Here is a 27,702-nt window from a genome sequence, read left to right on the forward strand (position 1 = left end):
GGTTGTTGGGATGAGGGCTGGATCCCTCAGTCTGTGTGTGACAGATGGCCCAGTGCCAACAGACAAATGTGACCACATTTATCCAGAGGTGTGTGTGTGTGTGTGTGTGTGTGTGTGTGAGAGTGTGTGTGTGAGTGAGTGAGAGGCAGAGAGAGAAATACAACCACAGTTGTTGGACAGAGATAAAGTCTCTGTTCAGTCTGTGATTTAGATGTTTATAGTAAAGAGCTTGTCTCCCTGCTGTCATCCCTTCTTTCTTTACACCCATTGCTGAAGTATCACAACCTTCTGTCACAACACATCTTAAAGAGTGTCATCTTTAACTCCCATCTATATTCATTCGGGTCAAAAGTCTGAGACCCCTTTCCTATTGTCTTGAATGAAAACATGGTCTTACTTTTGATACCACTGTAAATGTGGTGTGGGTATACAGTATGTTCTGAAGTTGGAGAGATTTTTTGAGGAGTGTGTGCTGCGACTTTATGCGGAGCATAGAGGGCTATCTGGGGGGCGGGGGGCTAGGACAGGAGCGCAGGATCGAGGGTGGGGGTAGGACTATGACTGGGACATCCAGATTCTGTGATGGTGAAAGCTGCTTAGCTCCCAGCTGTTCCACTTCCCACCATGATACCAGCGGAAGGAGTCTCAATCCCACAAATGCGCGCGATGCGCGTGCACACAAACAGACCCACACAAGTTGAAGAATGTACACATATAAGTACTCATACATATAGATACAGAAAATCAAAGTATGGCTAGTTTGTGTTCTAGAAATGATAAATTCCAAGAAAAACATAATCACATAAATAAAACGTACTTAACATAATATAGTTCTATACTTTCACACAAGGATTCAAATTAATTAAATAGTTTTCTGTGAATTACTTTAATTCACTATCAGCACAGTTGGCTACAGTAATATTACAAGTAGAGTTCTACACTATAGCAGCGGCTCAGTAATAGTGTGCGGCTCGAAGGACAGATGAGGGTTAATCTGCTCAACCAGATCATGAGCCAGCTGTAATTGATAGAAAGATCTAGATGTGCTTAACATCAGCCTCATATATGGAATATATAAATAAGCCTCAAGAAGATTACATATAAATGATTTAAATAAAGTACTTAATAACTACAAATTGATTGCACTGTGGGTGTTGCATATCACAGCATAACCTCCTGTAAATTAAAGGAGAATGGTGAGGCTTCTTCTTTTTCACTTTTTTCAAAGTTCTGCAAAGTTAAAAAGCCCAAAGTAAACGGATCTCCTCTCCTCAACAGAAAACATCACTCCCGAAACATATTGTCAGTTGTCCGGTCAATATTTCCTGTATGCCTTACATTTACATAATGCACGTCTAGCAGTTTGTCTGACAAGGCCCTTCAGAAAGTCAGGTAAAGCGAGAGCGCAGACTGGAAGACCAATCACAACACGGTGGGCTAGCTGGCCAATAAGAGCAGACTGGGCTTAGATTTTAAAGAGACAGGAACTAAAGCAACCAAACAGATATACTGAAAAGAGGAACTGCAGCGATTAACAGAATGAGAGAAGTGATGTGTTTTCAGAATATTAGCGCATTTAAACCTCTTAAAGTAATAACACAGAATTAAAATTATTCCCTGAATTTAAACATAATGTGTCTCTTTTAATAAATTATTCTGAATTGTTAAACCTGCAGTTTTTCGCTCCAAAGATGCTTTAACATGTATGTATCATGACCAATTGAAGTCTGCGGTTTGTGGATGTGCTTCAGTGTAAATGTGTAATGGGTTATGAATATGCCTGTCATGGTTGCTTTAGCAACTGAGACAGTCCCCACATGCAAGGGAAGCAGAGAGTTAGGAATTCTGTTACACTCTGCAGGTACTGTCAAAGCTGGAGAAATTCATCCGGTGCTCAGCAACACGACACAGAACGGCCCCAAATCAGGCAGCAAAACCAAAATAAAAGTGACAACACAGTGGAGTTCAGAAAACTGCCTGTTCAGACCAAACAAATCATTCTGTCAACGGTGGAACAAGCAAACCACAGAGAGCAGAGCAGCCTCAAACAGGCCAGTTAAGTGGAGCCCACCCCCAGGTGGATCCACTGAGATATCCACATCCAAGTACAGCCCAGTCCAGTCCAATAGTAAGACTACTTTCCAGATATTCAGAGCAGCATGTTTATACTCTAGGAACCCCTGTTTAGGCTTCACGTCCACAAAATTACATCACATCGTGAAGGAGGAAACTTTAATCAGTCAGTTCTTCAGTAGCAGCCTCCTATAGGCCGTCAGCTAAAAATACCAAAGGCTGATGGGGGATAAATAAGAAAACAGCCACTCACCCAGTATGTGTGCTGATTATGAAATAAAGTTATGTAGCACTAATGGGACACAACAGCTGTGTGCCTTGTTTAGTCTCTGGCGAGTGTGTACACTGCTTCTGACAGAGTGGCTGAGTTACACAGGCCAAGTGAATGCAGGGTAGGAAAATGCCACGGTTAGCACTTCAGCAACACACTGAGTGGGTACATGTCCAGGAAGTCTGTACCCATGTCCAGGACGTCTGTACCCTTCATTACTATGAAGTACTTAACTGGAACAACAGTGTTTACAGCTTCAGAGATTCACTTGGTAAGATGTACAAGAAAAAAGTTTATCAAGCATGATTGCAGGTGAAGAATGAACAAATAGCAGCTATGGTTGAAGGTTGCAAAAATCACTGTCTATGCAGCAAAACATCTTATTTGAGTCGCAATCTTGAAATCTTTTTTTTTTTTTTTAAGTACAAAGGGTCATTCAGTATTTAAGTTTTGACCTGTGAATAAAACATAGTATCAATACCAAGCTTAAGTATATCATATCAGTGACACTGTAATTATCTGATATATTTCATAAGGTATAGTGACACCAATACAAATCTGGTGTTATCAGATTTTAAATTTAACCAATTATTTACTTTATATCAAAGTTTTCTAAAAGGATGTTTTGGAAAGAGTCACAATTCACACCACAGTATTCGACAAGTAAGATGAGGTAATAAAATTATAGTTATTATCGCAATTTATTTTTGATCAGGAGCAATATAATAAAAGTTCAATATACACTTCCAAACATTTTGGCCATATCACCCTAACCAGATCCAGAAATATAACTTACATTTACAGGCTCAGTGTACTGCAAACTTGCAAGTGCAGTCAATGACACAATGCATAGTGCCGGATGTCAGGTGCATACATGTTATCTGATATATGTGAATACATACACAGAAAGTGCAGGGGGGGGGGTTCACTAGATTTCCATTTGAAAGCTCGATGCTTTGATAGTCAGCAGGGTCTCACCTGGTTCATTCCCTTTTTGATGGACTAAGATAAGCTTAAGAGTGTCTGAAGTATTTACTGAATGGGTCCAGGTCCAGGGTTATGTAGACTGTTTAGTTAGAAATGATTGGTGGCCCTTCCTCTCACTCGCCTGCCTGGTACGACACTTTATAAAGACTGCACTTAAATTCTTGGGCCATCTGAGAGGCAGGTGGTTGATGTAAACATAGTAAATAGCACATTCATCAGGTTCACTGAGTGCACGTCAACCAGATCAACTGATCTGTGGCAAAAACAAAAATGTCTGCATCAAAATTAGTTGAGAAAATGGAGTAATCAATATACTCTGACATGGGTCATTTAACTGAGATTGTTAGAGTAATAGAAAGTTGGGATCAAAGACGGAATATCGAGGATGAATTTTATGCAGAAAGTAAACATCCAAAATCTTTAAATGCATCAGTCCAAAAGTCTAGGAAATGAAAATAGTTAAGTCTGCATGATGTGGTACCACCCTCTCTTTTTTCCATGCTTCTTTAAACCACTTTCTGTTTCTCTTTGTTCCATTAATGTCTAAATACAGAAAAATTAACAAAACATTTCTATGCAATTTTATGATATTGCAGTAATTCATCTCATCTTTCAACTGATGAAAACTGCCACTTAGAAGTTCTAACACAAATAGTATACACTCCAATGTAACATATTTTCTATTCCCCTGCTCTGTTCCTGTGGCCACTCAACACAAAAATGTTGACGCTGTAACTATAGCTATAATGGAGACAAAAGCAATTGATGTAAATGTTGTTATATTCTTGCAATTCTCTGGCTTCAACAGTAATTTTCATCAACTGAATCGGTTGAAGTTAAGAAGAGCAAAAGCATAATTTAAGTACTTTAAATCATTACCATATACATTTTAATGGGCAAGTACAATTAACACAAATAAGCTGTTGCCAAGACGATTGGCAGCCTTTACTAGTTTCAAGAATGCACTGATTTTTGTAACACTGGCTTGGATTTTGTGGAAAATCTGCTGGATTTCTCTCCAGCTTAACGGCTGAGCAGACAGGAAGAGGTTTTTCCCTCCTTCCAGCTGAAGCTTTCTCACAATTTCTCACAATGGCAGACGGTGGAACGAGTGAAAGGCCGATGGAAAAACACTTCGAAATGTTTACCCTCTTTATTAAAGTGTAAGAGAAGACAAACGTCCACAGATTGATGCATGGGAGGATGGGGGTTGTTAAGTTCAAAATAGACTCTCTGAACCAAAGTGTCTGGGGTCTCTCTTTGATGGTGCCTATAGCAATATCCTCACCACAGTAAAAGTGAGAGCAAATGCTAACTCACAGTCTTTGAGTGACACAAGTTGAACCAAACACTTTTAATTCAAGTGGGCTTTACCTGGAAAACACAGTTCAGCTCTGGCATGTTTTTATGTGGTTCAACTTGCAGAAACAGTAGATTAAGACCATAGTGTGACACAGGAGTTGTTAACAAAGAATACCATTCTACCTTAAGTCACAGAAACAGAGAAATCAGTCAATTCAGTTTCAGCATACTGTCATTTTTCTTCAAGTGTCAGCACTGACAGGGTGAGGAAGCTCTAAAATTGTGCTTGAAAGTTTACACTCAGGCTGGAATCTAACAGTAAACCTTTAATTTGGACACATTAATATATTAGTTTAATCCAGTTGCTACTGTTTTAATCCAAGATCTCTGAAGTGGAATTCAGGTCATATTTGGATTAAAAAAGTGACAATAACTAAAAGCAAATTTGGGTTATTTTTTAAATTAAATTTTCACTCTTATAAATTGGGTCGACCAGAACACAGCCCCCCCCTCCTCTCCTCTCAGCTAGTGCAACTGTGCAGTGGTGTGTGAACTTTGTGTGGATGCTGTGCCAAGGTTTGCAGGCTAACAGCAGCTGGCTGGCATAGCAGGAGGATACATACACACCCACACAATCCCAGCTTTTGTCTCTTTCCCCTCTCTCTCAAACATGTTCACTCAAATGGCCCATGTGAAAGTGTCATGCCTGAGTCGAGGAGTCCAAGTAAGAAGCCATTAGCCTCTGTCGGACCTCACTGTTATGACTACAGATACACAGGGGCTAAATCTGATGAAACCAACTTGAAGACAGAGCGAGAGGAGGAGCATGAAGCTACTTCTCCATCTGAGGACAGCACCTCTGCCCTTTTTTTTCTCAGCACCTATGGCTGGTTGCCCTTACCAAATGGATTTCTGGGAAAGCAGGGATAGTCTAAAGTACATATTATGCTAAAGTGTGTGGCAGTGCTGTCTTCACATGTGAATGGAACATGTTTATTGTGTCAGTAGATAATTTAATTTTAAATATGACTTAAAGGCCAAACACGTAAAAGCAGCAAACACCGTCCTGCCAAAGCTTTGTGGGACTTACTTTCTGTAACGAAAGGTCACATCATTCCGATTTCTCCGAATTTGCCTCAAACCATTTTGTAAGTTTCCTTTTTTACCTTCACTTTGCTTCAATAACTCTCAACGACGTCTCCTGCATTTTCCCCCAAATCGTGCTGCTGTTAATTTATCATCCTGGATTCATATTGAGAAAATAGGTATTTTGCTATGTTGCCAGGAATTTATTAGCCTCAGAGACAGTGATTTTAAAGGAAAATAAGTCTAGTATGTGCCAGAGTATTATTTGATATTTTGATTTCATTTGTAGACACAAGAAAAACAAATTTCTCTTTCTGACCTGATTATCAATTCATAGACATTTAAAGCGGAATGGTCAAATGTTAACGGCTGTAAAATAAGACGTTATACTACTGTTGTATTTTGAAGATATAACCATATAATATATCTCAATGCATTTGTGTTTGAGACCAAACTAGTTGCATTGAGAATAAATAACCCCCACATTGATTTCATCAGGTTTTCATTTTGTGTCATTTTGGATTCATTATGTGTCTTTTCCATTGTGTATTAGGTTGTTTTGCTTTATAAACAAAAAATCAAATCAACCATCTGAAAAATATCTAGTAATGAGAGTATTTGTGGTTGTTGTTTGTAAAAACTTACTGCGTTGGTGACTTCTATTTCATAGACTTTCAGGAAGGAAGCTCGGTCAAAGAAGACCAGCTTCCCGTTGCCCTCATCTTTCCTCACCGATGTCCCGGTCACAATAAGCTTGTCGTCTGGGCTGAAACAGCAGTCGGTCCTAATAGAGACATTTACCCACATGCAACATCCGTTTATAATCCACACATTTATAAGAACAAACAGGTGGGTTGTGAATAAAATGACATGAGTCTCACATTGTAAAGTAGTTGGTTAATCCAGTAGCGACATTCACTGGCTTCCTGAAGTTGCGTATATCCCACGTCTTCAGAGTGTCATCACCTAGAAAAGATATAAACAACAGATGAAATGTTAACCGTGATATTTAGTCTGAAGTGTGTGTAACTTTCTTAAAGATTAATATCTTTAAAGTGTGTGTGCCAACTTGTCCTTACTACACAGGCAGTAAGAGTTATTAGTCATTTACATTATATAAATATTCGTGAGTTATTCCTGTTTATCTTTGTGTAAGAAACCTCTTGACTAGATTATGTTAGATATTCTGGTGTTTTTGTTTATATGTATGTCTTCAGAAATTTCCTGATGGCGTGGGTCCTTTTTATTTCCTTAATCAGGAAGGAGATGAATTCATTCTATGCTTCCAATGAATCGCTTCAGTGATCAGCCAATAGATAAACCATAAGATCTGAGCAGAAGCTGCTCTGGGGCATTTTCTTACCCCCACGTGAAGCCAGAGTCATGCCATCATAGGAAAAAGTGAGGCAGGAGGTGTCTGATCCTGGAGTGTGTGCTTGCCGACAGTGGAACTTTGTATGAACCTAGGGGGGAAAAAGAGAAAATAATGTATTGAACACTTATGTGTATATCAGGGTCTGGTGTAGGTTGGTGGTTTATGGTTCAGGAGTGATGTGTAACACAGCTGCAGTCTCAGATCCAGGTCCTGCCTAATGCGCATGAAAGTGAAAGTCTAGTACAGGGGTCACTCCTGTTTATGTCTAATTATAGAGTTGTGCAAGTGACAAAAATAGAAATGCTTGAGCAAATACAGTTTCAAGTTTATTTATATGCTGTTGATATTCATAACAAGCAACTCTGAAAGGGCATTACAGAGAAAGAAAAAATAACTTGATGAAATTGATCATTATCACATGAAAGTTATGGTCCTGGCTTTTAGTGCAGTTTCCATAAACATGCTGCTGTGCTTACTACAGGTAATTAATATTAAAACATAGTTTACAATCTCCTGATGTATTATACTATGAAAGTGCCAATGTTTTACTCCAGTAGCAAACATCTCAGTCTGTCACTGCCGTAACTGAATGACCTTTTCGTTCCCGTCTTAAAAACATAGTTGTTGATTTTTATTGTCCCCTAAATGTCTGACATTCTTCATCAAAATCCATGAATTATTCTCAAGAAGTCAATGAAAAAGACAATGCTAAATTCATCAGTTTCTATGGCATAAAAGTTTACTGCAGCCAGGGCTCCTCTGCAAAAAACAGCCTCTAAACAGCTGTTTTTAATACACACTGCCATAAAATGTAAGAGGAGTTCTCCTGTGGCACAGATATGCGAGAACCAAGTCTGCAGGTAATAATCCAGCACCTGATCATCAATCATTTTCTGACACATACATAAATTAATGGCAAAAAAGCAGCTGTGTAGAAGTATAATTTGTGAACAATAAACAGCAATGAAGAAGACAATGACAGGTAAATAAATACAATTATACTTAAGTTCATGTTACTCCAGCTAACCATAGGTTTGTATTAAAAAAAAAATCTATATGCAAGTAAGCAATGATGCCATCTTTAAATTGCTTGATTCGTCCAGCAAACAGTCCAAACTGGAAATATATTAAATATATTTATACATTGGGTACAACGGCATTTTTTACATATTGACTTTACATTTTTGCCTGATAAATTAACTTAATGTTTAATCAACTGTCAAAAATGAATTACAATTTAAATGGCTTGTAAGTGTCTTCTCCTCCACATCTACACCCCAGTGCCTCAAGCAGTTTTACCTGAGCTGAGTAGAGCCAGAGATCGATCATTACTAGACGCTGGTGAAGCAAGAGCCTGAAAAGTAGGCTGGCTAACACTCAAACAAACATAACCTTGGTTTATACAGCTACACTTTCATTAATTCTCAACGGAATGCAAATAAATCACTGGAAAGGGGAATTGCAGCAATATAGGCTTTTGACCAAGAAAGGAGGATAAGGAATCTCAAGCACGAGTGCAGAAGAAAGATAAGATAGAGCAATATAGAGAAACGCTGGCAAAAAAAGAGCATGGGTGAGTGGCGCGTAAGGTGAATGAGTGATGTGTCCTCATGATAGAAGGAAAGGAGGCCATACTTCACTTCCAAAGTAAATGCAGGGAAGTTAATCACTTGGACGAGACAGATAACACTGTTACCTTGATAACGTGGATTCAACGTTTTCAGGCCTTAGCCACTAAGCCTCTGTAATCTCAGCGGGGATAATTTTCTGCTTCATTTCATCAGCATTTTCATCGAACGCTACCTTTGACTCAATTCCATTTTCCTCATTTGTTATCTCTGATTATCTACCTGTTCTTTATTTGCTACGCTATAATTGAGTTGGTTAAGAAAGTCAAAAGGTCAATTTAAAGTAGAAAAAGTACATTATGTAATTTTTTCAAACCTTTTCTAATTGTGTGGAATAGTTGGGCCACAGGCTATCTCAGGCCTAATAAGTAGCTGCTAAATGTGAAAGGCTGAGCTTAGAGAACTGTCTGGCTTTTTGTGAAAAAAGACAACAAACATGCATTCACAGTGACTACTGCCACTGCTGTTTAATTATAGCTTATACAAACATAACATTCCCATTCAAAGAACAGTCGACGAATCCATATATGGTGGGCACAAGTAGGTTGGGTTGGATCAACGAACTATGACTAAAAGGGTATGCTAATGAAGAATTATCTTGTAATTATCTTTTCTTATGTGGTTTTGCATCGAGCTCAGAAGCGACTCAAAAAAAATCAAGCAGAGACAGTCCAGTTTCTAGTTTGGAAGATAATGAGTGTCTGAGAAAAGCTCTCTGCAGGGCGAGAGTGCCTTTGTTTTCCTAAAACAACTTCTTTATAATCACAGCCACAAGTTTCCTCAGGTCATCTAGTAAGAAAAGTTATGAGCTCTTGTTCGACTCCTGATGAATCATTCTACATAATTTTTTCTTTCTCTTTTCATCTGATGTCTTTATTTGTAAGATTAAGACCATCTGCTTATAACACATGCCACATTTTAACCCCCGTTTTATTGTTGTGCTGTGTTACACTGTGTTCAATCTGGTTCTTTTGCACTGAAGATGAATGAAGCCTGTTTTTACAATACATATTTAAGAACATATCCCAATCACAGACAAACTGATTGAGGAATAGAGATTACCCTGGCACAGAGGAAATGATTGAAAAAAACAGATGCAGCAAGGGAGACGATCATACAATTATAATAGAAATACCAAATAAATGGGAGGGCCGATACAGATCTAAAGTAGTGCCTTTACAAGGTAGCTTGTGGTAATTCTAGCTGCCTATTGCAAACATACACCCACTCCAGCTATTTCTAGAACATATACTGCAGTTGGGAAAGCTGAGTGTTTACTTACTATCCTGATGTTGGCTGGCATTGGTAGATGCCATGGTGTTTGCTTCCTGTGATAATCTACACAGCCGGTTTGTGAAACCAGACTCCCATACACTGTTTGAATCTTCTCTCATGCCTTGTGACATCCTCTGTGAGCTGTGCCCTTCACTCTGGCCAAGAAGTCTCAGGATAAATCGTCATAATTGTGTTAGAATTTTAGAACAGGTGTGCATGCATAGCAGCTTATATAAAATTGTATATACACACATACATGCATATGCAAACTGACACACACTTGCACCTGATCCACATCGACACACATTCAGCAGCAGGAGTTGATAAATAGCTGAAACAACGCAGCATTGGGTTTCATCCTCAGCAGACTATGACAGCAATCTACCGCAGGGCCAACTGTTCCTGACCACACCGGGTATCGCAATATAAATACTGCACGGCTCTGCATGTCTGCTACTTCTATATTTTTACAGCCGCACACCTGAAAGACTTTGTGATGCACACAGTAAAGTCAGTCGTAACATCTCACTCTGACCTTTGTTTCTTTCTGAGAATCAAGTGGCCAAACCGCAGTCCACAACAGCTGCTCTGATCTTTCATGGAAATCAACAAGTGGCGATGTGATGTAAAGCCGTGTGTTAGAGGATCACATTGGATTGAGTGTCCAGATAATTCAATGGTGGGCTTTATTAAAGGGACTGTATATCTCTATATCTAAGTTACACACTGTGTAAAAAAAATGGGATTCTCTTCTGTTGTTGTTTCTGGGTCTTTGTTCAGGAAAGGAATGAGTACAAGCTAAAAGTTGAAGAATAGCTTGAGGAAAAGCATCTTTTCCCCAAGCTATGACTCCACATGTGGAAAGGAATGATTGGAGGAATAATCTTCTGCTGGACTGAGGTCTGTTGTAAGTGTATCTGATCAAGCTGCCTTCAGATAGCATGGTGGACCAGTTTAATTGTGCTCCAAATGCTTCCATAAAGACTGATTCATGGTGTGTATGTACTCTAGCTGGTTATCAAATCCTAAACATTTCCATTGGACTTTTTTTCTGTGTCTGTTTTAATCTCCCATAGCCCCATCTTTTATGAGTTGACATTGATACTGTGCAGTCGCGTTAGAGGATCCTTTTAGGCCGCTGACTAAATGATGGGCTGGTGATCAGTTTATGCAGGTGACAATAATTTATGTTTAACTGGAACAAGAAGATAGAGTGGAGAAAACAGTATCCTGAATTATTGATTAATTTATTGAAATGGGCTCAAAGGAAGAATCACAGAATATAAAAAAGGATCAAGTTAAGTTTTCAGAAAACACATAAAACTTCATAGGGATCTTTGGTCCGGCTCATAACTAAAGATCGATTGCAGTGACAAAGACAGCTTATGGAGAAAACAAGAAAAAGACTGACATGTCCTCTCGTGATAACATTCCCCACTGTGTAGTTTATCAAAACCACTGCTTCTGGGTTCCCACTTTGAAGTCTGGAAACATCTAAGTCCACCAATGACATCATAGCATTCCTCAGGTCTCTGTGGTAATGTTTTGGAACGGAGACCTGCACCCTCAATGCACAATGCGGAGTGCACATTACCTGGCAACCATTTAAATGCAGTCTTGTAATTCTGGCACTGACCCCTCTGGTCAGAGAAGGAGCATGCAATCACTCTCTGTGGCAGTCCACTAAAAGAGCTGTACTTGACTCCCATCACAGGATCAATCAACCAGTGTCAGGGTTCAAGAGCACGATGTGTCATCCTCAATAGCTTCTCTTCAGGCTGAGCTCGAGATCAAGGTCATGTACGTGATTGATCGTGATTGATCTGCCTGCATATTCTGACTATGAGTAATAGCGGCAATACAACAGGCTTCGTCTGAGTCGGGGTGGGAGCTTGCAGTAAAACCACAGAGGTCAACTCCTTTTTAGGGTTGTGGCTGAATTTGAGTCAGAGGCACAGGTTGCTGATTAGGGCAGAGGGCACTGAATACATTCTTGAGCCATTCAGACAAGACAGGCTCCAGTGGTCAGGCAAGAGACATGACTATTGTAAGCTGCTATGGGATGCAGGGTAAATATTTAGATGGAGAAGGAGGGGTATTATATTTTGAGAGCTTTAACCCATTTACTTGGAGTCTGCCGCTACGAGCAGCCCTGGGGTAGAAAGATGGGTGAGTGGAGGCGGAGAGGTGGGAGTCTATTCAAGCTCATACACATTTGCAGGGAAAAAACAACGACCCCCAAATCTAACTGCATTTCGAGTTCTGTGATTTGAAAGTTGACTGTTGGGAGTAATTATTGTGTAGCCTACTTCTCATTTGACTAATCTGGATAAGCCCCTCGGTCTGTCTGTTCCAACTCACTAACAGCAGCTTAATTGTCACTGTCTCTATTCTTATATGAAATAACAGAAGCATTCAACCTTGTCCACATATGGTGCTGGACAGATGAAAACATATGAAGTGGAACAAATGAATGAGAGTGAAAAGAGCCAAAGCATTGAGGCCAGAAAAACGTCTTCTTTCCAGATAGTTCATTAAGCTACACTCACACCTACTTGTCTATATATTCCTGATTGTCTTAGACAGTATAATGTGATATGGGTTTGTTATTTTATTTTTCATCTTAAAATTTTGGTATATAGTGTTTTAAGACTCCCTGGTGAATAAGTTTGAAAAGAGCAAAAGAGCTAGCCGTAATGTAAGACAATACCTTTACTGGAATGACACCTGCACTATATCTTCTTTGGAAATCTTGACTAACGAGTGCTGCAATCCCCCTAAACACGCTCTTTAGCAGAAATACAGTGATGTAACGTTTAGTTCTTCCGAAAATCTACATGACAAAATATGAAGAAATTACGTTTTCTTGACGGCAATGGAAGTAATTTATTTTCACAAAGATTTGTCAAGTAACTCAAGTGAAAACAGCCAAATGAGAGAGAAAAATGCTTCTAATGAGCCAACATCAACTATTACCTCAACTATGTGAATCTTGAAAAATGAAATAAACACTTTGATCACTCGAATGCCTCATTAACTAATAGTGGAAAATCTGCAAAGGGAAAATGTGATCGGGCCTCCCACAAACTTTTGTGCAACTGAACTCAATCATCACACGTCAGTTAATTCAGTTACATAATTGTCGGTTTTGTCATGCTAGTGATGGGGCTCTAGGGACAATGATTCTGTTCGTGACCCCCTGATTTTTTGCATGGTGAGGTGATTTTAAGTAAGACGTCTCAGAAAATACTGAATGATTTCAATACATTTTCAACATGCATTTGTTCCCTGATCTTCCTCTCTACTGTCATCATCAGATAAAAATCCTTTTTTATCTGGTAGTTAACATCTATACCAACAACTATAATGACAGTACCATCAGTCTGAGCAGTAATTTGTGTTGGTTGCCAGTTAATGAATGCTGGCATCCTATCACAAGTAACTTAAGATTGTGAAAACACTAAATAGTATTGTAACATCCATATGTTAGCTCCAAACATCTCCTCACAGAGCCTCTGATATGGTTGTAGACTGTTTCTTAAGAGTTACAAAACAACAAAACTCAGTGCCATGTACCTGGACAGTGTGGGAACAGGACAATTCAAGTCAGACAAGTTATTTAATAATATTCTTAACTACATACACTTTTAACCAAGGATTTGAATGCCAGGTATTTGAATTCTGGTCAGTGTTAGTGACTTGTTGAACTCTGACCTGTCTGGCCTGTGACCAGATGACCTGAGTCCCATGACTCTGTAACCAAGGCCAGAGCAACATCCTTCGTTTACAACCACACTGTTTACACATCGTGGTGCTTGGTATGTGTGTGTGCTTTAAGACTCACGCTGAGGTTTCGGTCCCAGATCTGGATAGTGCCATCTTGGCAGCCTGCTGCGATCAGCTTCCCATCCCGGCTATAGGTGCAACATGTGGGTATGACCTTCTTTCCCTGGAAGGAGCGCGGTTTGAACACAGCCTTGTGTTTCTTCTCAGAGTTCACGTCCCATGTGCGCACAGTGCTGTGGACAGGCAGAGAATTTATCCTTAAGCAACTGCCATGAATCAGTCATGATATATCAGTCCCTCAAAACATATTTGGTCATTAACACTATCAGTCACTGTAATAAATCAGAATCATATAGAGATACAGTGAGACCCAGTCATGTTCACCTCATCTGAACATGAGGTTAGGCAGCTATGTGTTGCAGGGTGAGGGGTTAGCAAACAGCAGAACAGTAGATCAGTCTGACAGCCATGTCTGAAGCTTCCATGAAATTCTGATTTTCTCTCATACATCTGTTGAACACATTACACAAGCTGGATGACTGAGAGCAAGGACTTTAAGTGTAGACTTTTCATATATGTGCAAATAAAAAAATTCTAAAATGTCAGCAAATGTACCCGCAACAACAATCCTAGGAGGCTACAGATGTTTTATGTCAAACACTGAAAAAACATCTGCGCGGTTTTGACTCAAGCAGGTTATGAAATTAGATTTATATTTGTACAATTAGGATATGTAGTATATCCAAGTCTTCTATCTTATGCAGAATAATATTTTAGTGTCAACTGTTAAAGTAACTGTTAAAATAAGGAGGTGAAGGATGTAAAAACAAGTAGATGATTCAGACTACTACAAGAGGCTGTCATTTTAAACATTTGAGAAATCACCAGAAAACCAAAAAAGCGATGCAATAGTAATCAAAACTAATATAGATGAAGAATAAAGGAAAATAAAAGCATTAACAGATATATCAAATTGAGGTGCATAGTGGTAATAGACCAAAAAGATGTAAAGCTCCACATTCAATTATTTAAATGCATGACGAGACAAAAATGTTTAGCAAACCTCTCACATGCATACAACCAACACTCAAGCCAGACATAGTGTGTCCTAATTTGTCTGTGACCCGCTGTTTGCTTTCGTGATCATCATGACCTTCAGGTCATGAGGTCAGCAGAGGAGTATAAACACACAGACAGGGCTACTACTAACAGCAAGGAAAAGATTCCTTAACTGCTGCATACAAAGTCACAGACACACACTCAACTTTGTTTGGATAAGTCTAACAATGTGATACAAATGCCAGCTGAAGACATATGGTTTGAGTGAGAACTGGCAAGGGTCAAATAAAACTCTGTTTGATGCATAGTTGTGTATAAATCCACACAAACTAAAGCTGTTCATAAATCAAAAAACCTCTCTCTGGGAAACACTGCGAAAGCCACGTGGATTAATATAGATAAGTTCCCCAGTACAACACAAAGGCCTCTACGTTGTACAGTTGAATGTTTCAATAAGTAGATATGTGAGTGTGAATAAGACGGAGTAATAGCCACAGACTGGATGACAAACTGGTCCACCTGCCTGTCAAGCCAATGAAGACAACATAACCTTTCGACAAAACGTGGAATGCTTTTTATCGTAAGGGCACTTTCCAAAACATGGCATTGCAGGCTGTCAGTGGAACAAAGCCAAAAGGACGGAGCCCACCAGGATGAATGCTGCACAATCTCACCTGTCAGAGCAGAGAAAACAGGGTGGGGAAGGTGAAACTGTCAGCGCCAATATGTGATCCACTAATTTGGTTGTGTAAAAAACGTTACATCTCCCATTAGAGTAACAAAACTCAATAATAAAAAAATTAAGTGCAGCTTCACCCAATAAAAGTTTCACCTTTTCTTCCAGAGAGAAACATCTGGGGCAGTCTTACAAATTACTCTCTCACCGGAGGTGGGTGTTTTGGGACGGTAATTATGAGAAAGTACGAGATGTCAAAATATTCAAATGCAGTATAAAGAAACCATCAAAAACATTCAAGGGCAATACCTTCCTTCTTTCTTGCTTGCAACCCTGTTTTCCCTTCAATCAACAGCCCCCTTTTTCCTGCACATACACTTCAGACTGTGGGGTGAATGTAATAAAATGAGACCCATACATCCTCAGTCATGCATGTGCACTTTACGAGGTCGCACTGTCGTTCACACATCAACTGAGGAGTGACAACTCCCCAGGCCCCTGATTTTATCTGTCTCTCAGGTTATAGGCCTAGTGGGGGTGATGGCTGCTATAGGCCCATTTTCCCAGATGACGAGATAAGGAAGAAAGAGGGAAGAGAAAGGCGTACAAATCTTGAATAAGGTTGTTTATTGGTCAAATTCCAGCAATGGACCTATAGGATGTGTTGCCCGATGGCCGGTTGACTGACTAACTGGGGCTCTGTTATGGAAAAAGCAGATTAGGATAAAAGATGCTCCATCTTCCATCGCAGCTGAAGAGGACAAAGTGGGGAAATAACAGGGGGATTTGGGAAGAGGCTTAACAGTGTCATTGAAGCAAGAAACACTGGGGTCATGCACTGTGGGTACGCAGAGATGCTGATTCCAACAAATTCACAACAATATTACTGTGGGTCTAAGTAGCAGGTGGGACCACACAGTACAGTAAAGGGTAAAAAAGATGCTTGAGGACAAGAAGTCAAGACAGCGCTTCAGATTTAATCAAGCAATGTCTCCACAAGGTAGTGGCCTGATTTTCAGTCCAATTAGATAAGAAACACACACACACGTTAGTGTCAGTCAAAAATTCAATCATGACTGTAAGTTGAAGAAGAGTAAATGGACTCCTTAAAAGGTACGGTATGTGCATTCTTGGGCTGGATATGCAACGGTTGCATTGTAAGGCCGGCAAAAGAGATGCACTGGACTGTGGATGAACCTGATGTTTCAAAATAATGTGAATCGCCCCAACATGCTCACAGTTTGTAGTGTCTGTCCTCACTCTTCATCCTTGCTCTGTCATGCAGTTTACGGCAGTGACGCCCTTTCTCAGATTATCTACTAACTTGATAAGATCAGAATGTCATAAATGACTAATTAGGACATACAGAATACAAAGGATAAGAACTGTATGAAATTCTGAATAATAAAGTTTGAGAACACTTAAAACACAGATGCTGAATACTGCTGACAAAAAATAATTGTTGATCACTGGGATTTATTCTCACTGTTCTCTGTTTGTCTTTTCCTACTGCTGTGGATACTCTCCAAATTTCTGAATGTACCACGTGTCACATCATGTGTTTGGTTGGAGCACATGACAAAGACAAACAGTTTTTTCCTCAGCAGTAAAAAGGACCTGCCATGTTGTTCTCTGGGTCTCTTTGCATAAAGCTACACATCCAAGTCCAGCTGCAGCGCTGACAGCAGGCCAACATGGAGGGAATCCCTGGCATTCAAACCTCCTGGAAACATTCTTCAAATTGTGTGTTTTTGTGTGTGCACATGCGCAAGTGTGTCCCAAACCTCAACAGAAGTAACATGTGTGCACAATTAGAAAGTCGTCGTTTGTTCGCTCCTTTGCTGCACTCGCCGCAAAAAGAAGGACGCATTATGACAAACCAAGGATCAGTGATGTCATGTCCTTTAAGTCAGTATTGTAAAGTTTTCCTCAAAGATAGTTTGTTAATACATTGCACTGTGTGTGTTTTTTTAACCAAATTTTTTCCGTTCATTAGAAAAGGCTGCAGGTCCCAAAATACACCATTGACACAAAGTCTCAGTCATATTTCAGTTTACTTCAAGTTTAATTCTGCCAAAGAAATAGTTCCACGGAGACTAGACTCGGCACAGAATGCCTTCACTTTCTGAGAATTAAAGCTGCGGTTTTCAAACAGGTGTCCAGTCTTTCAGCAAAGACTCGGTTATAGTGGCTCTATGCTTATTACACATTTGGCAGCCCTGGGTGAATGTTGTTGGAAAACACTATGCCGTTTTACAATCACACAAACTCTCAAAACAGAACAACAGAAGAATGTGAAATGTTGACACATTCACACGACTCTGAGCAGTAAATGCTTTTCACTGACTCAAGTCCAATTCTGCTCGAGCCCCTTTCAACCCTTCAGTGTGCACGGACAATCACCACCACCCTGCTGCTGCATTTTCAAACTGCTTGATCAGTACTTCCCGCTCATCCAACTGCTCTCAGAGAAAAATGTCAGGGTTAAGGAAATCATTCAACAAGCTGGGAGGCAATTCTTCTGAATGAGATTCCACACAACTGGGGGGATCTTTAATTAAGAAGCTGGGCGGTCCAGTGATCATGCTTAATAACCCATTCACATAAACACAACAAAGAATCTCTAACTAGGCTGACACAGAAGAAAGGCAGAGGTGTTGGTCTGATGTTTAAGCTGACGCTGCCAGTAGCAGGCACCCACTGGTGCTATTGGCCGACTGTTGGTCTTTTCTCAAGAGGCCTCTGCAGACTCCATACCTATTCAAACGATGGCACTGAAGTGGACCAGCATACATAAAGTGGTAACGAGGAGCAAATCAAACATTGCTTCATGGTCCCTCCTTAATAACTAGAAAATTAATAATCTTTTTGGACTGCAAGTCCGAAAGCCCTACATCCCAAAGGTTCATCACTGAAGGGACAGCGGCTCCGTTTCATTTCTTCAGAGCGGCTGCAGAACATATTTGAATTTAATGCAAATACAAATTTTGCAGCACCAACTTTTTGGGAGGTTTTTACTGCAGTTGAAGTTCCTTTTCTATTTATATGGAAGCCATGTTGTTCCCATAGACAGTAGTTCAGGACCGTAGATTTTTTTACATTAGTTGCACTAGCTGCTGCACCATATTTTTTCAGGCGCACCAACACAATTTAAATGCACTCAAAAGTTGTGCTTGACAAATATGATGCTACTCAGGACTTTCTAAATGGAGTATTTGGACTTGGATACCACTGGCTGGCATTCTAGCAGTTACTGAAGCCAGAAGCCACATTTCTGGGGGGAAACAAGGGAGAAAGCTGATATTGTTAAGGAGGAGTGAGCCACTATCAGTTCTGAATTTTATAGACTGATACTCAAACCTTTTTTAAAGCCCAAACAAAGCCTCACTTAATCTGAAATGAGAAGTTGAACCATATCATTTTACAAATTGAAGATTTTTAATCACTTCAAGTCCTGGGCCCTGTTTCAAGACGCAGAATAATTCTGCTGAGTAAAATCCAGAAACCCCTCATATCTTGGATGGATTGGCCAACAGCCTATTGCATTTTGTCTGGATTAACATACAAATGCAACAAAAAAAACAACCTATGCATGCTAAAATTCTGAACATTGAAATCAACATTGCTGTGGCCAGGCCCTCACCACATGACAGAAACAAGGATTTTGGTAACATGATCTGTATGTTTGGCACCTGTTCAAACCCTGGAAGCTACATTTTGTTTGCACTGAGGGAATAAGAAGGAGTGGGACCACCAAGAAAGCAAAGGAAAATCACTTTATTGGGATACCACTGTATTTAACTGCACATTATTACGTGATGAGTAAATGTGCAGTTTGGTGGATTAAATAGGGGTTAGACAAAGACAAACCTCTTCTACCTATTAATCACTACAGGCATTCCCTCTCTTCATCACTCTCTCTTTCTATCGTTGAGGTTCCTGCTGACCTGCTCTGCTGCTGTGAACCTTCCTCACATACAGCTGCTCTGCCTGTGAATGGCTCCCTGTGCGCTCCTCTCCTGTGAGCTGGCCAGGGGCAACACCCAGTGCTAATGTGCCAGGGGAGGATTTCCAGAGCCTCAGTAAGAGCTAAATAAACCAGCCTACACATCTGGAAGAGCGGGAACACTGGTAAACACTGGGTTGAGGCCTGCCCGCAAAGTCGAGCCCTTGTTTCCACTTAATGATGATAGCCCTGGATTTCTGCACTGCTGCCTGTCACACTCACTTACACTCATCACTGCGCTCTCACTCACAAATATTCACACACACCTGTACACACAGCAAAGGGTTATAGCTTCCGCAGCCATACTGGTCTAGTGCTGTTTTTAGTGAGACAGAAAACTTTGCCATGGGGAGCAGAAAAGAGCATGTGTGTGTGAGTGACATCCTGCATCCTAAATTACTACATAGAAGTGGATGGTTGTACTTGGACAATGTCCATAGTAAAATGTGTCCTGTAGTCGTATGGGGTAATGCAACAAAATAAACAAAATAAATTATTTACAGAAACAGATGTACATATGTAGATAAGAGGGGGCAGCATATAGATTTTTCTGACAGAAACTTGTAAGCAAAGCATCTCTAGTTTACGAGGTTGATACTGTTACCTTACAGATTTCCTCAATAATTATTGGTAACCAAGACACATTTTAATGGTTGACGACCAGACAACACACAGATGTGCCTGAGCATCTATGAGGCCATTGTCATGACTTATCTAGGTTAGTAGTTAGTAGGAAGACAGAGGTACGTTTTTACACTTATATAAAACTCACCCATCATTGGAGCAGGTCATGAACTCCTCTTTCATCTTCGGATGCCAGCAGCCACAATTCAGCATAGCTGTATGGCCCTGAGAAGAGCAGAGTAGAAATTAGAAATCTGCTCACATTCAGAGTTGCCATTTGCCCTAAAATGTTTTTCCAAATTAAGCAGTGACAGTTACATTCTGTAAGAATTGGTCACCAGAAGGATCCAATGAAGGCGAATTAGTAAAGATGAATGTGCAAAGAAGGCAACTGTTCTTCATTGTTATTGCAGAGACTGATTGACACATTTTTGTGACAATGCATTTTCATTTTTCTGCAGTGTGGACTACAAGGCAAATGTGAGGCCTGTATTCAGAGTCAGATTAAATAATTCCCAGGAAGAAACAATATTTTTTCTTCATTTGAATTGAACTTAAAGGACTCTTCCTTCAGGAAATGACATTTAATTTGATCATTTTGTAACCTTGACTTTTGGCTTTCATTGACATAGGTCACCTTTCAACTGAGCCACTGAACCCTGGAGCAGTGCTGCGCCATAGCTTCAAACAGAAAACGAGGGCTTTTAGACATTTCCTCTTCTAGAGAAGTCCTGTGGAGAATTACTCATAACAAATGACTTCAGAGTGGAACAACCCATAGAGAGGCCTCCCCCACTGACTGCCAGGTCAGAGAGGAAGAGCCCTCAGACATGACATACTGCTATTTGACAGGATGCTTAAGAAAGCAGAGCCTTGCATGAGCAGAAGTCATACCAAACGCCATTGGTATGTGTGCATCAGGAAGAGTTGCCTGCCTGTTCACTGTCAAACACTTTAAACACACCACTTCAATGATCAATAAATACAAACTACCTAGGTATTACTGTTTAATGACTAAAAGGGATTCATAACTAGTAGTTAAAGGTAAAATACACGATCCATATGGGCTGAGAATGACTCCACTGTGTCTCTGCTCTTAGCAGTAACATAAGAATAAAAACAGGAGCTTCATGATTAAGTTAAAGGAGCCACAGCATTCCTGACCAAATCCGATTCCTCTTCCTCAACAGTTTAGGACAACAAATTGCCAATGACTAAAGAGAAGCAGACTGACACTCATACCAACAATAAACACATAAGGAGCATATTAATGACAAACAGAGCCAAGAATAGAGTTCTTACTGATAACAAAATGACTAAGTGAGGCTAATACTGGCATGTTTGTGTTCATGGAAATTGCATTAAGTATAAGGCTACAAAGGTTTCTGTAACTGTCAAGTTTTAGTTGAGGAGCAGTGAAGAGATCAACAGATCAACTACAATTTGGAGCTGCACAGTCAATGAATCAAATGAGAATACTCATGGAACTGAATCCAACTTACAAGAGCAGATCACTTGGTGCTGCCAATTCTTCTTCAGTTAGCTGAAATCATAATATTTCCCACAGTGCAGAGAAATTCCGATCAAATATAAAAGCTGCTTCTGTTCATTCTCAAGAAAACGTTCTATATTTTGCAATAACAGATGGATTTGATCATTGGATTCTCATGAAGATATAGAATTGTGAGAGTATAGAAATGCAGTGAAAATGCAAAAATCACATTGCAAATCGATCACTTTTATACAGTGTTCATTTAGTGTGCAGCAGGCGTTGATTATTGAGTAATCCTATAATTTAGTGCCAGCGATAACAACTTAATCTCTTCATAGTCAGACCCTGTCAACAGAGCAGTGGGTGGTATCTTTCTGTTGCTTCGTGGTGAAAAGTTCTGAGTTGAGATCGTCATCTTAATTTGGCCAAGTCGAATGAGAAACTATGGGATTTTTTATGCTTTTGCTGCTTTTCAAGGTTTTTCCTCTGTCTTGATTTTGGACTGTTTACCGAAATATATCTCACTGCATGCATGTGTGGGGAAAATCACTCCGCACAGTGTGATGAGTTGGAGGCAAGTAATTGTCTGTCAACAGAGGCTGAGTAAGGGCACGGAATTAATTATCACATGAGACGCAAATAATCTCCTGGGACGCTGTCAGCAGGCCAAAACGCATTTTCATTGAACCAAACTCAGCCTCCTGCACCAGCTGGAACTGAGCAGTACAAGAATTTAGGACATCCAGGAAAACACTAGTTGCAATCAATGGGCCTTCACTTTCAGTGATTCATATGGGTGGTATAAACCATGTCTAAATGCGCTGCAGCTGACACAGATGGTTAGTGACCACCAATATAGCTTCAACTCTGCAAAAACCCAAACATGGACACTTAATTAAGATTCTCCTTTGTAGATGCAGGTACAAGCAAGAGATGAACCGCAACAGGCCTGAAAGCATGTGGTGGTCCTCTCCCCCTGAAGCCGCCTCTGGCTGGTCGCATAGCACAGACCATTATCATCACATACAACAGAGCAGCTCACAGCTACACCTTGCTACCATTATTTGTTGGCAGGTTTACCCACAGAGCAGGAGAGCAGAGATCCAGCCTGCGTTTAGAATTAGCGGTTGCTCTTGGGCAGGCTACGGTTGCAATAAAAATGATATACACCTCACGTCTTTAAAATTATTTCCAGGTTACTACAAATCTTGGTCATATTCCTTATAGTTGATGACATCATTTCGATAGTTAACACTCCAGAAGTCTGGGTTCACACCACCATCCTTCGAAAGTCGGACGATTTAAGAAATATCAAACAAGTTTTAAACTAAACAAACTGAAGTTTAACGTATTTACAAGAGACGCAGAATGAGACAGTGAAATTATTATCCAAGCTGTCTGCTGTAAACATTCATCTCAGTTTAAAGACCAACATCTTGATTTAACTCATGTTTATTGGCCCTGTGGGGCTCATGCGGTTGCAGTGATCATGCTGTGGTTTGTAATCAATGCAAACAATTGACAAATTATGAAATTAGACCTAAGGTATAATGAATCCCAATTATGTGAGTACTACTGACATACTTATTAAATTAAACATGTATTGGCATACCTTGGTGTTGGCCATATCCACAATGTACTGGTCTCCCTTCACACACTCGATCACATTAAAGCCGTCACGGTCCAACACCTTGGCCTGCGCGTTACCAGAAATCACCAGGATGACATCACCGGTGACACTGTACTGCAGAGACTTGATCTGATGGCTGAGTGGACACACAGACATGATACATATGTAGAGGGGATCAAAGACACCGAGATTCATTTTAAATTGGTTTTCTGTGGTGCTAATAAATTCTGATAAGTGTTTTCTATCTTGTTTGAAAGTCATCTGTGAGCTGCATGTGCGCAAGACTTCTGCATGTGTCCATGAGAAAAAAAACATTGTTATACAAGAGTCAAGGACAAACACTAGATACAAGTAGCTATAGGAACAAAACAGCACAACATCTGATGTTCATCTGATGATTGGTCTTTTTGATCAACGACAAGCAATACATAAACACAGTAATGCATAACGGAGCATCACAGCATTTTAAAACTAAAAAAGGGAACGAATAACAACAACACACTTTTTGAAACCAGTTACATTTACAAAATATAAACAAAATAAAAAATTGTTACAGATATGTATCACGCTAAAAAACAGATGGCATGCAAATTTAAGAAAGGTGTATTTGGTGCTTTTTGTAATGAATGTGACTTTAATGTTTCCAATTTATACACTGAATAACACTCATGACATTCTACATTGCACAGCAGTGCATGCATGTGAAGAGAAGGATAACTATCTGGACCACTTAACCAGAGTGAGATTAGCAATTCAGGTCAATATCAAATAGCATTAACACAGCAGGGGGTAGATGAGGCACCAGGATTTCCGTGCAGAGAGCAAAAAGTTCCATTGCTGAAGTGAAAGTGTGGCTAGCGCCGATGCTGTTTCTAACTGTGAGATCATGGCTTCTTCATCTACTCACTACATAGCCCAAATTCTCAGATTCTTTATTATTTTAGTTGGACTGAGCTCCATCGTTGCCTTTTTGAGTCAGGAAAAAGGAACAGTAGACCTCAACAGCGCAGGTTTCTATACGATGACGAGCTTGTTACTTAACCAAACAGGCTACTGGATCTCATTGTAATCAAATTAAATTTGGCGTGTATTTTTGTTAATAAGGGGAAGCCTGCTGCAGGTCAGCCCTCCAGTTCCTAAAATCAAATAAGAATCTAATCTTTGATGATGGCTTCAGTGAAACACAGAATAAACACAGAGAATCACACAAACACCCACATATCTCCACCATCTGCTTCTGAAGGGCTCATTTTGAATGAAAAGAGAGGATGTCACTGAGTTAACATGAGGCTCAATGAAGCTCAACAAATGTGTGTTTGTGTATGTGTGTACACTTTGGCAAGCTGAGTGTACTGGATGTTTGCATGAAAGTAATTAGCCACATGTTAAGCAACTGTGTTGATGTTTCATGTTGTGTTCTCAGAAACTGACTCACCACTCACAGGGCTGCAGGGACCTGAAGGCCTGCAGAGCCTGGTCCATCCCAGCAAAATCCCAGAAACGAACATCATAATCATATCCGCCCGTCACCAAACGAGCTCCAGACGGGTCTAAGCCAAGAGCCGACACCTGAGGAGTCAGTTGTGTTATTTACATCTTAAAGACAATTAATAAGCCTGCTCCATTCATTTTTAAGTTATCATTCAAAAAGAACCAAACCAGCTGCAGAGGGTTGGTTAAGATGCAACAATTTTTTCACAGCGAAATAAAACAAATTCCTCGAAAGGCAGCAGAATAGAAATTGCATAAATAAAAGCATATTTAATCGCCTTGGGTAAAAATCCAGTAACTGATGCACATCAGCAAGACAATTATATTGACTTAAGCGCTTATAAAAATAATTTCTTACTGTCCTGGTGCCGTGCTGCAGAGTGATCTCATGAGTGTCTGGGATTTTCTTCACTGGATTCTGTGTCAGAAAGTACAGATTAGGTATGTAGTTACAGTTTAGCTTTTTACCCAACGATTCAATTACATACATCATTTGAACTTTATCTGGTTCTTTTACAAAAAAGTTGTTTGCTGCAAATTACTGACTAGATAGATTCACACTCGCAGTTTGCGACATATACAAACGAATCACCACACATTTGGGTAACGCTTTATTTTATATGCCGATTCATGTTAGCTGGAAGGAAAATATTTACATTTGAAAATATTAGTGAAAAAATACCAAATACACATACAAAACTACTGTTAAGCAACACATGGTAGTTGTGTCTTCATTCATAGACAAACTTATGCAGTCTTTGATTATTCCACATGTATTTTCTTGTGCTGCCATCTAGTGGTGGACCCTTAAAATCACAGTAGAATACGATACAAACTGGTGCCTTTACACGTTTGTTCAACAGGAAACATTTTTGAATGTCACAGAAGGAAAATCACATGTGTAAATAAGAAAATCAATCATGGATGAATTGTGTTGAGAAACTTTATTTTCAGGGTTCTGACATGCATTCTGTTAAATGGGTCATTTGTGACTTACATCATCATCGTCGTCGTCATCATCTCCCTCCTGATCATCATCATCATCACTGTGAGCCGTGCTGCCTGCGTAGCCTGGAGGAAGAGGCGGTCCCACAAGCTCATCATCATCATCATCCTCCTCGTCCTGAGCTGCATGTTGACCAGGCACTGGAGGCCCAATAAGCTCTGAGTCTGAGTCAGAGTCAGAACCACTGTCACTGCTGCTGTCACTCTCCTGCTTTCTAAAAAGAAAACATTTTCTGTCAAACTGAGAAACCTGTCTTACACTTGAATGACAGTGGCAGCCTGACTAAACTGTAATTCAGTGTTTATTCAAACAGCTTAGAAGAAACCAGTTACCTGGAAGCAGCGGCTGCAGCTTTGACTGGTGGCTTGACTGACTTGGAGCTCTCCCCTTCCTCCTCCATCTCAGTCTCCTTCTCTCTCTCCTCTAAGGGATGCACCAATCACGATTATACTCTCTGATATTACTACACAGCTTGTCATTATCATACTTGTCGATAAACCCACCTAATACACGTTGACTCCTTTCAACGGCAGTTCGTCGGGTCTGTTCAAAAATGGCATCCAGGTCAAATGTGCGGGCTTTTTTACCTGGAGGGAAAAATGACTGTGATGACTCATAAAGCCAATGAATATTAAAATACGGAATAAAACCAGCATATCAAATATTTGAAAGTATGTGATTAGCTGTACATACCAAACCCAGAGAATCCCATGACAGATGCAATGTCTCCATCATCACTCATCTTGCCTGACGCTGCAAAAAGAAATCCAAGCACAGTAGTTATCACAACCAGGTTGATAGTATTATATTATTATATATTACTATAACCAAGTGTCCAATACAGAATGCAATTAGATTTTGTTGTTTTCTTTGTCATTCGCAAACATTAAGAGGCTTCCTGAGTCCCATGTACTCTAAAGCTTGTAAAAGTACTGAGCATGAAGAGGATTAAAACTCATAAATGACATTTTAAACAATGACAGGCATACATAACAATGTAACAACAGGGTACACATGGTCAATAGTTTCATGCAGTTAAGTGTGGTACAGTCAAAAGTACAGAGAGAAATAACTTCACACCACAATGGAATGGAAGACATACACCGTTTATTAGTTATAAAACAACACAACCCCCAAAATGCCTCACATCCGTCAAAGTAGCTTAAAATATAGAAGCATGTCATAAAACGATAGAATACTGAGCGGTACAAATTAACTAGCAACGTTGACATCAATTCAATATGGACGTTTCGAACAAAAAACAACTTTGAGACGATTAAAGCTAAAGTTAAATACAGTTCAAGAGTCTATGTTGGTAAGAAATGTTTGCTAACATAGAAGCTAGCTCTAACAGCTAGCTTCTGACTGGTTCTTTTCACATACCAGCTAACCGTGTCTAGCTAGTTCATGTTACGCTGACAGGAAATACCGCACATTACACCGGCTCACATATGAAAGTAATTTAAAGTTAAAACACTCAACTTAAAGACGTGTGAAAGCAAACAGCAGCTACCTTCATCCACTCTGCTGGGATCCATGTTTTCAAACTGCGACGCTTACCTCTCACCCCGGAAGTTCTTCTTCTTCTTCTCGTGCTCGCAGCGCCGCAGCTGATCGGTACAGGAAGTGGTTTTTATATTTTTATTTATTAAAACAATTACACACATGACGATTCTTTGTTTAAAAGAAATAGAAAATCATTTAAATGTAGAACAAGAAAAATAAAAAGTAGAGAAAAATATGTCAACATCAATAAATTATATAATTTATTTATTTTGTTATATTACAGGTTTTTTTCCAAAAGGAAGAAAAGTCTGGTTAAATTCTTCAGCATCATTTGATTTTGTTTTGAAGTAGCCAATTTGAGCTTATTTTAATGACTGATGCTCAACCCTGAAGAAGTGTTAAAGCTAGTGTGAACACTGTAGGTTGTGG

General features: G+C 39.8%; 1 protein-coding gene across 3 annotated transcripts in view; it reads right to left on the bottom strand.

Moving 5' to 3' along the window:
* The window catches only part of LOC109626469 (WD repeat-containing protein 70), a 34,012-nt gene extending 6,618 nt beyond the window's left edge, over positions 1 to 27,394 (bottom strand). The window contains exons 1-13 of one of the 3 annotated variants that reach the window (XM_020082458.2): positions 27,328 to 27,394; positions 26,461 to 26,520; positions 26,271 to 26,354; positions 26,100 to 26,190; positions 25,759 to 25,981; positions 25,120 to 25,179; positions 24,706 to 24,839; positions 23,253 to 23,406; positions 20,297 to 20,373; positions 13,842 to 14,016; positions 7,083 to 7,182; positions 6,601 to 6,685; positions 6,365 to 6,503 (exon numbers count right to left, since the gene is read on the bottom strand). In XM_020082458.2, coding sequence (XP_019938017.2) covers positions 6,365 to 6,503; positions 6,601 to 6,685; positions 7,083 to 7,182; positions 13,842 to 14,016; positions 20,297 to 20,373; positions 23,253 to 23,406; positions 24,706 to 24,839; positions 25,120 to 25,179; positions 25,759 to 25,981; positions 26,100 to 26,190; positions 26,271 to 26,354; positions 26,461 to 26,509 — 1,371 coding nt within the window. In that variant the 5' untranslated portion in view covers positions 26,510 to 26,520; positions 27,328 to 27,394. The other 2 variants (XM_020082457.2, XM_069513861.1) reach the window with 2 other exon arrangements.
* Between the last annotated feature and the right edge of the window lie 308 nt (positions 27,395 to 27,702).

The sequence above is a fragment of the Paralichthys olivaceus genome, chromosome 18 (genome assembly GCF_024713975.1).
Source record: "Paralichthys olivaceus isolate ysfri-2021 chromosome 18, ASM2471397v2, whole genome shotgun sequence".
NCBI classification, from domain to species: Eukaryota; Metazoa; Chordata; class Actinopteri; order Pleuronectiformes; family Paralichthyidae; genus Paralichthys; species Paralichthys olivaceus.